The sequence below is a fragment of the Egretta garzetta genome, unplaced genomic scaffold (genome assembly GCF_000687185.1).
Source record: "Egretta garzetta isolate BGI_Z169 unplaced genomic scaffold, ASM68718v1 scaffold46, whole genome shotgun sequence".
Lineage (NCBI taxonomy): Eukaryota > Metazoa > Chordata > Aves > Pelecaniformes > Ardeidae > Egretta > Egretta garzetta.
In genome coordinates this window covers 4,928,987-4,941,215 of record NW_009260268.1, presented here as the reverse complement: position 1 = coordinate 4,941,215, position 12,229 = coordinate 4,928,987, and the positions used below count along the sequence as shown (strand labels likewise).

Here is a 12,229-nt window from a genome sequence, read left to right as displayed (position 1 = left end):
CCCCCCAAAAAAAAAACCCCACCCAAAACAACAAAATAAACCTTCCCATCTCCACACTTTGGAAAAAACTGGGCAGATTCATCATAAATTTCACCAGGATCATGTGTCTCATCATACAATGTGCAGTCATACCCATTCATCAGAAGCTTCTGTAAGATTTCATTTCTATAATCCATTCACTCTGTTTTAGAAATTTGTCTCGGGAAAAGGAATCTTTTGGTGACAGCTGTTTGTTTCATAAGCAAACTAGTGGAAAAAAAATACTTTCTTAATGCAGCAGTTCTCAAATTTAGATATCACACTCCTCCCAAAAGCATACATAATTTTAACCACATCCACCTGGGCATCAGTTGGATTCGATGGTGAAACTGAGAAACAAGGCAGCAATGCTTTTCAAAGAGAATCATCATGAGCACGCTCGCTTCGGAAAATAAATGCATTCTCTTCCAGTGGGCTGCTACTCACATGACAGATGCTCCCCCGTTTGCACCGCTGCTCCGTCACTTACGTCAGGAGAATTGTACTTCTGTACAGAGAACGCGTACGAACACTATGTTCCTGAATGAATTATTGTTTATTGTATTACAGGACATATTTATTGTAGAACAAATTATAAACTATGCTGAGACAAATTCTCAGCTGGTATCAGTTTACTGAGCTTCACTGAAACCCAAAGAGATTAAATTAGAAGAGCTAGAAATTCCAAGTGCTTAGAATACCAAAACCATCTAACACTCCTTAGGTTCATAAAGGCTCCATATCTAAGGCTACTGTTGTCTGAATGCTCTCATTGTGTTCATTTATTTAGCTATCAATAATGTTCTGGCAACTAAATCAGGATATTATTAATTAAGATTTAGTAATTCAGATGGCAGGGTTAAAAGAAGAGTTCAATAAAAATTTTGATAAAATGGAAACATTTTTTGACAAGTACAAAATTTAGATGAATCATCTAAAACAAAATGGAGTGTTTGCTTGTTTTGACTCCGTTTACATTTGACTCGATGTTTAAAAAAAAAAAAACAAAACCTGCTTCAGCCTAGGCTGTCAGCAAGTTCTTTAAGATGAAATCTCCCTGGCAGGGCAATGGCCTACTAGCTTGATACTGCTTTCTGCTGATTTCCACTGGGATTTATGCAAAAGCTCATTCACCCACAAAGGTGGCAGGAATTACTGAATCATTTCACCTCAGGAAATGAATGACTGGACACTACTCTAGTCTGATTTAGCTCTAATTCTGCCCACCACAACAAAATCCTGCATTTCTTACGACAATCCTATACAAAAAGCAGCTTCAACATGGGAGAGGATCTACTCTGTGTGATGAGACACCCGCCAGTCGTGACATAGAACAAGAGGAAGAGCATCTCAGAGGGAGTGAGGGAAGGAAGGTACCAGTAAGACCGGAACAACACAAGTTCTCATTTTGATATGGCTTTGTGGACATCCCTCCATCTGAATGAGGATGCTGTAGTACTATCATGAACCTGGTTCTGAATGCTCCACTAGAAAAAAAAAAAAACCTCAAATATTCTAAAGTATTCTCTTGTGTATCTTTAATTCTCCATAGCTATCATCAAGTATGTGACAAAGGACAGAGTGAAACACCAAATGCTGCTAAAACAAGTTCTAAAAATTAAATCTTAATCTTTCCTGATTACAATGAACAACCTGGAGCCTTTTCATCCGAGTCCAGATGACATTACTTGAGTGAAGAATCTGTTCTCTCACTAGGCCAAAGTCTTCTCATGTTTTACTTGATTCCACCCAAAATGGCTGCAAAAAGATGGCTAGAATAACTTATTTGCTGATTTGTGGAAAGTGCTGGATTGCATGTTGTATCAAAATAAAAGCAGGAGAGTAGTTCCATATCCTGCAACTACATGTCAACAATAGCCTTCCTAGAAATACAGCCCAGAAATAACTGCACATCAGATGTCAAGTAAGAAATCAATGCAGACCAAATTCAGGATCGTAGAAAAAAATAGAAGACAGTTGCAAATATTAAACAACTGGGTTTGTTTTGCAAGAGGGCTTCTTTGATTTTTTTTCCTTATAAATAATTTGATTTTTTCTTATATATGGAGAAACACAGAGCTGTGCAAGGCCTTGTTTCTTGCAGCTGAAACACCTGATCCTGGTTATTGTTAGACATTAGAGAAGACAGAACATTTCAATGTACTGAAGGGTTCCAGTGTCTTGTTCAGGTCCTGTAAACTGTCAGACAGTGGCTCCTGAGCAAGTTCTACATGCCCCTGAACTATTAGCTTGGGGTCAGGTCTGGAGGTTTTGGCATACATTTTTTTGCTAACTGACTGCCTCTCTTCACTCAAAATAATTCACATTTTCAATGAACTGTTTCCATCTTCACAAGCTACACTCCAGGTATGGATCAGCCCATTTGTTGGGTAAAAGATGGAGTTATACTTAGCAGAGAACTCCCATTTTCAGAAGAACCTCAGATTTTTTTAATTTTTTTTTTTAGAAAGTGAGTTAATTCAGTTTTTAATCCATGCAAACTAGAAGATCATCTTCTAAACATGACCTGACTATGAACTGAGGCAGTACTATACTGGGAGGTTTGCCAGGGGGAGGCACCAACACTGCTTTTAGGAAGGAAAGCGGGGTAGGATTCTCCAAGGGCTCCTTGAGTCTTTTACCTGCTGGAAGAGGAGTATCAGCAAGATGACACATCAGATCACGAGTGGCAAGAAGATCGGTATGCAGCAGCGTACTAACATCTATACATGAGCGTTTGCCTTTTGCAGCATGAGGATTAAATTCAGGAAGGCAGGTGGATGTCTAGTAAGCGCCACTAACCCACCTCCTGCATGTGTCCCAAACATGCAGCCTTCAGAGCCTAAAAAGCAGTTTGTGTCAAGGTGTCTGGAAGCCTCTAGTGCCTCTGAGGCAGCCCCGGAGGAGCCTTCAAGCGGCACCATGCAACAGGTCACACAAAGGGTTTGTTGTCAGTTTTCTTCATAACAGCTGTAAACCATGATCCAGAAACACTCGCGCACTCTTATTTCTGTCATCCCAGTAGAAAGTTGTGTCCCTTCTGTCACCATACAAAAGGGATCTCTATATGAGACAAGGCTATCAAGGCGGTCATATTCCAGAAACAGAGGCAGCATCACCCCATGACTAGCATCATTGAGATGACCCTATAGAAACCATTACTTATGAGTAATACTTGGTTTTAGAGTTCAGCCACTACCTTCATACCATCAGCAGATACCTAGCCATCAGGACAAAAATCACCAACAGCTACTACACACATGCAGTTTTTCTGACACAATTTCCATTACTTATCTGACACAATATGTTCCATTACTTTATGAGGAAACCTGGCAAGGCTGTACTTCATTCCTAAATCCTACAGGGATTAAAAAAACAGATTTAAAAAAACAGAGGAAAAAAAAAAAAAACAAACCCAAAAGGGTTGTTGCTGACCACAATCAACAACTAAACCCACATGACTCAGGTTAATAAGAGGACACACTCTACACAACACAAGGTATCTAACATCTACCCTGCAGGCAGAAAGTTCCTGTTCTTTCAGTATTGATTTCTTCAATATTTATTTCCTTAGCAGCCTCAAATTGCTTCAGAACCAGTTTTCACAACAAAAGACAAGAGGTCACTGCCTTTTCCGAACAGCTCTGAACACAAAGACTACAGGATTAGACCAGCACTCATCTTGGCAAAGATGCTCTGTGCATCATTAAATAGGGATTTTCCACTTTGGTAACCCTGTGCCAGCATTTGAGCCCATGCACTTTTAATAATGAGTTTCTCATTACAGTTTTATCCAGTTTCTCTCTCAGTTATTTTTCTTGTTCCCATCAGAGATTATAAAGAAATTACAATTTACTTGAGATTCCATTATGTGAAAAGAGTATGGTACTAAAACAAAGCACAAGCAAAAATATTAGTCATTATAGATAGAGATCACAGAAATTACCTCCTTATGGAGAGAATTGTTATGGTTTGGTCAATTTTAAAAACTGTTTCCACAAAATAGACCCCACAGAAAAAAAGGAATTAATGTTAGTTCTCATTTGTCTTGAAAGTCCCCAATTAAAGAACATAGTTTTAACAAAATACATACTGAATGTCCTGAGAAAACACATTCTGGATGCAAATCTTGTATACCTGCAAAGCTCACATTACCAAGTACCCAAAAGCATTAAGTAATTCCTTTTAGAAATAACTTAGAGTCTCTCTGGAAAATGTGTCATTTGTTTTATGTAAGAAGGTAGGCTTACATTTGTTAATGTAAGAAGGTAGGCTTGAAAGTTATCTCATTACAAAGAAAACAATTTTTACAATTAGCCCTGTAAACTTAAATTCTTGTTATTATCTAGCAATGAAACCCGTCTTTGAAAATGAAGGCCGAAGAATGTAACCATATTATCATTGTTACATGACTTTTGTTTTCGTAATGGCAAAAGAAAGGTAGCTATTACAATAAACTGTTTGTTAAGGTCTGTGATTTCATTTATGTAAACTATGCAGTTAAATCCTTTATTTTTATAAGATCCTCAGAAACTGGTAAAACGTAGGTTTTTCAGAATATAAAGAATTCAGCAGGTTCAAGGGAACCTCTAATTTTCTTGGAAAACACAGGAATTATTTTCTCTCTATTCTGATGTTCTACAAAGCACAGCAGTATCCCGGGTATTAAACCACTGTTTTTAAAAGAGCACAAGGAAACAGACAAAAGAAAAGAATCTGTAAAGGTCAACAAAAGCAATAAGGACAGAATACTCCTTTCTTACTCTGTAACACATTAACCATTAGAGGTGGATCAGTCCGTATTAGCCATATCAGCTCTGTCCTCCAGGTTCTCATCCAGTTCCCCTCTGCAGGTCGCCCACAGCCCTGGAACAACCTAAAGGCAATGGCGCACCTAAAACTCCCACCACCAACCACGGTGGCAAGAGCAACTGCCGCATCAGCAGATAAAGAGGCACAGTCATCGGTGTGCACCCCTCTTTCTACAGCGCCAGGGGTCATGCTGGGGTAACATGCACCAGCCAAAAGAAGTGCCAAAGCGTAGGGCAGAAGTGAAGGGCAGACCAGATAGAGGACTCAGCTTGGTCTAGCATCAGCTTTTTCTTCAGTGCTTACAAAAGTTATGGAGAGTCTGTTCTCCAGCTGCGTGGCTTGTTGCAGATTTTGACCTGTCCTGGAGGTAGAAACAGTCAGAAATTTTCACAGGTGCTTCACTCCATCACTGTAATTCCCCTCTTTAACGTCAATTAGCAAGAAATTCTCTGTGTTGCCTTCAGGACCCTAGAAGGCAAGAGCAGACCAGCCTGTTGTTTCAGCTTTGACTAACACAGTAAAATCTGGTCAATTGATCACCCCAGAGGAATGGATGATAAGAAATAATTATCCATCAGTAATTTACCCACACCCAGGCACGTAATTTTTACAGATATAATTTCATTCCATATTGAGATGTAGTAGAAGTTTATTCTCAAAATTTGTAATAATACAGTGTTTCTGTCATTATGAAATCCTGTGTGTAATTTGCACACTACCTAATTCATGCTATGATTATACAGGTTTAATGCTTATGGTACACTTTGCTAAAAGGTAATTCAGAGCACTCGCTACTACTGTAAATGCTTACAAAGGAGGAGTGAAATTATGAGAGACTTTTGCTTTGTCTTCACAGATGCAGTCATCACCAAAATGGAAAAAAAATTGTTCCAAGTGGAAGAATTGTACCTTTCAGAACCAAAGAAACCTGAAAACTAGACAAAGATTTGAGACTATCAGTTACCTCACAAATGCTATGGAATATAACCAGATCACTCCATCACAGGCATTACTGTTGTTACTACCATAAGTTAAGGGGTTTTTCACTGTTGCAATAAAATAGTTTCATCTGAGTGGATAAGGCACTAAGATTTGATGTTTAAAGACTTGCACTTCAAAGACAAACATGAAGTTCACATGTACTAGAAAAGTAGAGCAATTTAGGGCTATTTCATCTTCTTTAATGAAACAATTGGCGCCAACTTTAGTTTCAACAAATTGTTGAACTGCCATCAAAATATATCTCAGCCTAAACACCTTGGAAGGTTTTGGAAAAGTAAAATCTCGAATTTCCTTTCATTCTGATCCAGCATGTGGCCTCCTCTTCAGCTTAATCCAGATGCCATTATTTGGACGAAGAATCAGTTCTCCAGTTACACCAAGCTCTTCTGGCTTTTGGCATGAGTCTACCCAAAAGCGCCGCATGATGAGGGCTAGAAGAGCTTTCTCCTCCATTTGTGCAAAGCGTTGACCTTCAAAAGTTAGGAAACAGCAATGAAAAAAAAAAAAAAAAAAAAAAACATTCTTTTTAATATTATATTATATATTATCAACAGTTGCTGCATTTGCATGCTCACAGTCATACCCCTAGGAACACCAGACAGCAAGGACTGTGCATCTGCTTTGAGAACAGAACTGGATTTAGGCCAAAAATTGAGGTCATGTGGATACTACTCAAACTAGCACTTTTCTCTGCGTGACAGCTCTGGCCTTCCTGGGACAATCCACAGCACATCCTCCTTCCCATAGTACCCAGAACTCAAACAGCAGCACATTACATGGAACTAATACAAAACACAGCCTTGTCATGTCTCTTGGATGGACTAGGCAGGGGGGAATAGATGCCGGACCAGAACAGAAGATGCAGTACAGGGACTGCAAGGAGAGACAAATCCCACTGTTCCATACATGCAGAGAGGAGCAAAGGCAATACAACTGCAACACAACAGCAGACAGATCTTCCTGCGATGAACATGAAGCATCACACAAACTGATGATTTAGTAGCACAGAGGGCAAAGTTCAATTTACACTTCAGAGAAAGGTGGAGGAGGAAAGGGGAGAACAGAGCAATATGAGGGAAACCAAAGCAAATGTCACAAATCCAGCAGTTCACTCAAACTAAACTGAAAGTGAGAACAGGACACAAAACCCAGTGCTCAAAATTTTTTCCGTGCTCCCTTCTGTACAATGTGCACAGATGGATGTCTGTGCACATGTACGCAGTGATGCATTTCTGCTGTGCTATTCATGAACCACCTCTCCTGCACATGTTCCTGTACACCCAGGAACTAGCTAGACACATAACATTAAATTAGATTCCTCTTTGGAACATGGGAAGACCTAGTCTGCTGTTCTTATGGGAAGGGTGCCTATTCCAAATGAGACAAATTAAAAACAATCAAACAAAAAAGGCCCCCCCCCGCAAAAAAAAAAAAACAACCAAAAAACAAAAAAAACAAAACAAAAAAACCAGAAAAAGTTGTGTTTCCTGTTCCTGTAAATGGGATGATAATTGCTGAGTGTTCCCCATCCGCACTTAAGATCAGTGCAGGGCACCATCTTTTCATGTGTTCTACAAAATAAACAACAGTGCCCCTACTCTGAGCACAGATAATTGCCAAGCCTCTCAGTGGCATCTGAAAAGCTAACAAGTTCTGGGGTGACACTGAAAACACCAGAGCAACAGTGGTGTCAGAAAGAGGGAAAGAATACATCAGTTGCAGACTGCATGTCTGGGACACCCAGCTGAGATCGTGAGAGAGACAGATGAGATGTTTCCAGAGCAAAACAAGTGCAGGACATTTGCCTTCTCTCGCTCTGTCTTGCCAACACTAAGGATCAGAAATTTGGAAGCAATCCTGTCCAAACACAGGATCCCATTAACATGCTGCCAGGCTGCACAGGCAGGGAGGAGGAAACACCAGCATGATGGACGCTGGCCCCTGGGAAGAAAGGAAACCTTTGGGAAGAAATAAAATGTGGCAGTTCAAGCACCAGGCTTGCAGGGGTGACGGTGCCCAGAATTCAGGGGCAGGGCTGGAGCAGAGAAGGGGGAAAAGGAGGGAGGGGAACAGGACAAGACCAAGAGGCACATCAAGACTTAAATTTCTGATACACTCGCTGCTGCCCCAGTTCCCACAACACAAGCAGCACTGCCGTGTTACAAGGGCTTCTTCTTCAGCTACCTACCAATGCAGTTCCTGGGACCAGCGGAGAAGGGCACATAAGCATATGGGTGCCTTCCCTTACAATTTTCGGGGAAGAATCGCTCAGGCCTGAACTCCTCTGGGTCAGGAAAGATCTCAGGGTCTCTATGCAGGGCATAAGTTATGACAAGAACATTTGTGCCTTTTGGTACTTGATATCCTCCTAAAAAGAAAAGGGAGAGGGAGAAGAAGGGTTGAAACAACAGCAAGTAAGTGACTTTCTATACACAACAGCACAGAAAAAATAAAACAATGCTGTCCTTCACTTGGGAAACACCTTCACTGAGGAGATGCTACCAGGACAAGAAGTGGCAAATGCAGGACACTACTTACTAATGCAGCAATCCTCTCTCAAGGTACGGGCAAACAGCGGAACTGAAGGGAAGAGACGAAGGGCTTCTTTCACAACACACTCAAGGTATCGAAGCTTCTTCAAATCATCCATTGTAACAGGACGCTCAGTGTTGCCTGTCCAAAAATAAACAGGGCGATAAGCAAGACCAAAACTCCCCATTTTTGGTTAAGCAAACTCACCCCAGCTCCCTTCATGAACTCTCATCATGCACCAAGACCACATAGGAGAAGGTGCTACACATACATTGAACATGCATGCCTTGCCCCAAAGACATAAGGTTGGTGGTACTCTCCTACAGACCTTCCAGCACCCGTCCCAATCACCTCTAGCTATTGAAAGCTCCAGAGGGCCACAAGGCATGTTCCTACCTTCCCTTCTACATCTAGGCTTATAATATACCACATCCTCACTCATAAATGCAACCCCAATGAAGGGGGGGAATGGAAACCTACCAAACACTTCATCCAGTTCCCTGTGAACCTTCTTCTGGGCTTCAGGATTACATCCAAGTAAGTACAGGGCCCAGTTCATAGCAGCTGCTGTTGTATCATGGCCCTAGAGGTCCAGATTTACAAAAACTTCAACACTATTCCTGTGCACAAGTAGGCTTCATAAATACTTAGGTGTGTAGGTAGTATGGAAAGTGAGACTTATTAGTCCCACAACCACGAGAAAAACAAAAGTCAAGTGTGAAGAACTCTATGCAAAACATTATCAGGATATAAGATGACCCATGATTCTGTCAGGTGCCTGAAAACTGACCAAAAGGGGAAAAAAACACAAAAAAATGACGTAAGACAAACAAACAAACAAACAAACAAACAAAAAAGGAAATAAAAGAAAAAAAGATGGGAACACAAAAGGAAAATGTTGACCAACAAAGGATTTTGGTAGTAAAAAGGTGCACTTGTGAAGTCGATGCTGCACCTCTTCAAAATCCAGCTATGGAGTAGTACAGGAATGGTAAGATGGGAAGAGTTTCTCTAGGTTACAACAGCAGTAATACGACTCTGAATTAAGCTCTTCTGAGATAGAATTCAGGTCCACCTAATGGAGATGTGTGAAAAACTTGGGAAAGTCTTGGTTAGAATCCTTCACTGGACAGGGAACCAGACATATGAAGACAGTACACCAAAGCACAGCTGATGACATTACCAGGAAGCTACAGCCAACGTGGCAAGGGACAAAATGTGAGGAGAGCTGACAAAATGCAAGGCAAAACACTGAAACCATTAGAGCTCTCTTTAGCGTTACTGAGGTTTGCAACAGGAGCTGAGAGCCCATGGCCCACATCAGCCATTAAGCTCTTACTACTCACCTGTTTTCATGAGTAGAGCCTGATCACATAGGCAGGGCCTGTCATGTGTATTGCCCAACATTTTGCCAGGGCACACAGTTTTGGATCAAATGTTTCTATCCTTCAGTAGTTTCTATCCTATGGAGATTTCCTTTTAGTCTTCCAGGGCTAAAATAACTTCATACCAAAAGCAACCTCCTGAACTAAGAAAAGGAAGAGTCACTACCTGCAAATGGTGAATCTCAGGTTCTGGGGGAAAAAAGCAAACAAACAAAACAAACCAAACACAAAAGCCCTAAGCAAAAAACAACCAATGGATTCTTTGGGTACCTCAAACATGAAGGTATCCACTTCATCACGAATGTCCCTGTAGCTCAATTTATTCCCTTCATCATCTGTTGCACTCAGCAGCATGTCCAGGAAAGCTTTTCTCTTTATGGAGCCACTTTCTTCTATTTGTTTGGTGTTTTCAAGTTCCGCAGCTTTTTCTGCAATCACCTGAGATTAGAACCATTACATTAGATATGATGCATGCAACACGTGTGTACAGTCTACATCACACAAGTTTGTCCCAACTTATTAGAACAACATTCATCTGTAGCAGCCTACACAAGCTAGTTAGCATAGCTGTCAGCATTAGCTCATGAACTTTAACTGACTTCTTCCATTAGTAGGTGAAAAAATGACCAACCCCTCTTGTCCCAAGCAACAGAATGAACGTTGAATAGCATTTGTGTGATCAAGAAAAATAGATAGCCAAACTATACAAACAAGCTTTTGATCATCAACAAGTGTAAACACATCCAGAGCGTCTGGAAAAAGCCAATTGTGAATGCCAACAATAATGACAACAAATCAAAAGACATCACCACAATTTGAACTGACTGATCACCAAGATGACCTTCTCTACCTTATCCAATAACTAAGGATCACATCTCTAACCACTGGGGAACCCAGGAAATTGAAGAGAAGCCAGGACACCCCACAACGCTGCATCAGGACTAACGCATAGCATGGCTGGAACCACTACACTAAAGCTTCCTAAATTCTCTTCAGTATGAGAGCAATGGTTGAACTTCCCTTTTTAGGTCAAAGCACAGTCCCAGTGACAAACAGATTTCTTGCTGCCACCACCATTGTCATCACAGCAAAACAGAACCCTTCAATGAACTGATATTGCTATCAACAACAACAAAATAATTAATAATAAAGGCTGTAGAGTATGCAGTTCTGTTCAGAGGAAGCACTGAATGGGGGGAGGAAAAAATAGTTATATACACACAGAGTTTCCCTTGCTGAACATACACGTATAAAGACACATACTGAACCACCTTTTGCCTCACCGCTTTCTGTCAGCACCTACACTAGGTGATATTATTATTTACTGGTCCTTTGTCATCTTCTAAGATTTGGCTTCTTACATTCAATGCACCAGCCCAGCATGGGAAACGAGCATTAGTGTAGGTCCCTTTAAGAGACGCTTTCATGCCTCACTGCTGCAATTCCCAGTAAAAGGAAGCAAAACATGAACTACTTAAAAACAACACAGAGTCAATGTGGCTCATTATAAGTAGTGAAAGTTCAGAGTTCCCTTTGTTGTGGGCATTGATACAATGACATGGCGGGGCACATACATCTATTTCAGGGAAAGCAGCCTCTCTGGTAAGATCCTAACAGTAGATTTGGGAGCACAACCATTGGCAAGAATAGCACAGGAACTATTTGGTGAGAGAAAGGGGTGCACAGTCTAACACAGTGAAAGAACACTGCGTTTTATGCCAAGTCAGTGATGTATGCTTAATGGTTTCTGTGTCAAAGTGTCTTACTGCTGATGGGGGGGACCTGCATATGTCTGCTCATCTCAGCAGTTCTGCTTCAAATAGGGGAAAATGAATACAGGCTTCTGTTTCTGAGGGCTGGATCAAGTGACATTACCAAGCACAGGCCTACGCCTACTGCGACAAACTTGTCAGTGAGCTGTTGCAGGTGATTCAGATGCAGAGCACCTGGGGCAGAACAAGAGTTCAATTCATTCCTGTTTGTTTTGGTTGTCCTGTTACTCCCTTGGAGTAGTATACTCCCTTGCTTAAATACGACAGAGTTCCTGACAGGGAAGTCATCTGTTGTCTTCTTTTCAGGAATTCCTTGGCATCCCAACAGAGAGATAATTCTCCTGTTAATAGACACATGTCAAGGGGGCTGAACCTCACCCCATTTGGAAGCTCTCTACTGAGCGCTAGACTTTGTTCCAACAACTAAAATGTACCATTAAAGCATTTAAAAAAAAAAAAAAAAAAGAATCTATACTGTATCTGTAAAATTGTGAAGTATCTTGAGGTTCCTCTCATGCTCTCTTCCTTCCTTGAACAGCATATATACAAGATCAGGCCAAAGCCAAGGGCTCTTCTGTCGCTGTTGGATTAGGTCGCTCATCCTAGGGGCACAACAATTACATCATGTAACATTTCTTGACAAAAAAACAAACTTAACAGCACACTTTCAAGAAGAAAAAAAAAAAAAAAAAAAAAAAAAAAATTTAC

At 40.8% G+C, this 12,229-nt stretch overlaps 1 protein-coding gene across 1 annotated transcript in view; it reads right to left on the bottom strand.

Moving 5' to 3' along the window:
- Positions 1-6,126: 6,126 nt before the first annotated feature.
- The window catches only part of LOC104129484 (cytochrome P450 4V2), a 20,200-nt gene continuing 14,097 nt past the window's right edge, over positions 6,127-12,229 (bottom strand). Inside the window, exons 8-11 of the mRNA XM_009642419.2 lie at positions 8,845-8,947; positions 8,371-8,505; positions 8,021-8,200; positions 6,127-6,302 (exon numbers count right to left, since the gene is read on the bottom strand). Coding sequence (XP_009640714.2) covers positions 6,127-6,302; positions 8,021-8,200; positions 8,371-8,505; positions 8,845-8,947 — 594 coding nt within the window. The remainder of the gene's footprint in view (positions 6,303-8,020; positions 8,201-8,370; positions 8,506-8,844; positions 8,948-12,229) is intronic.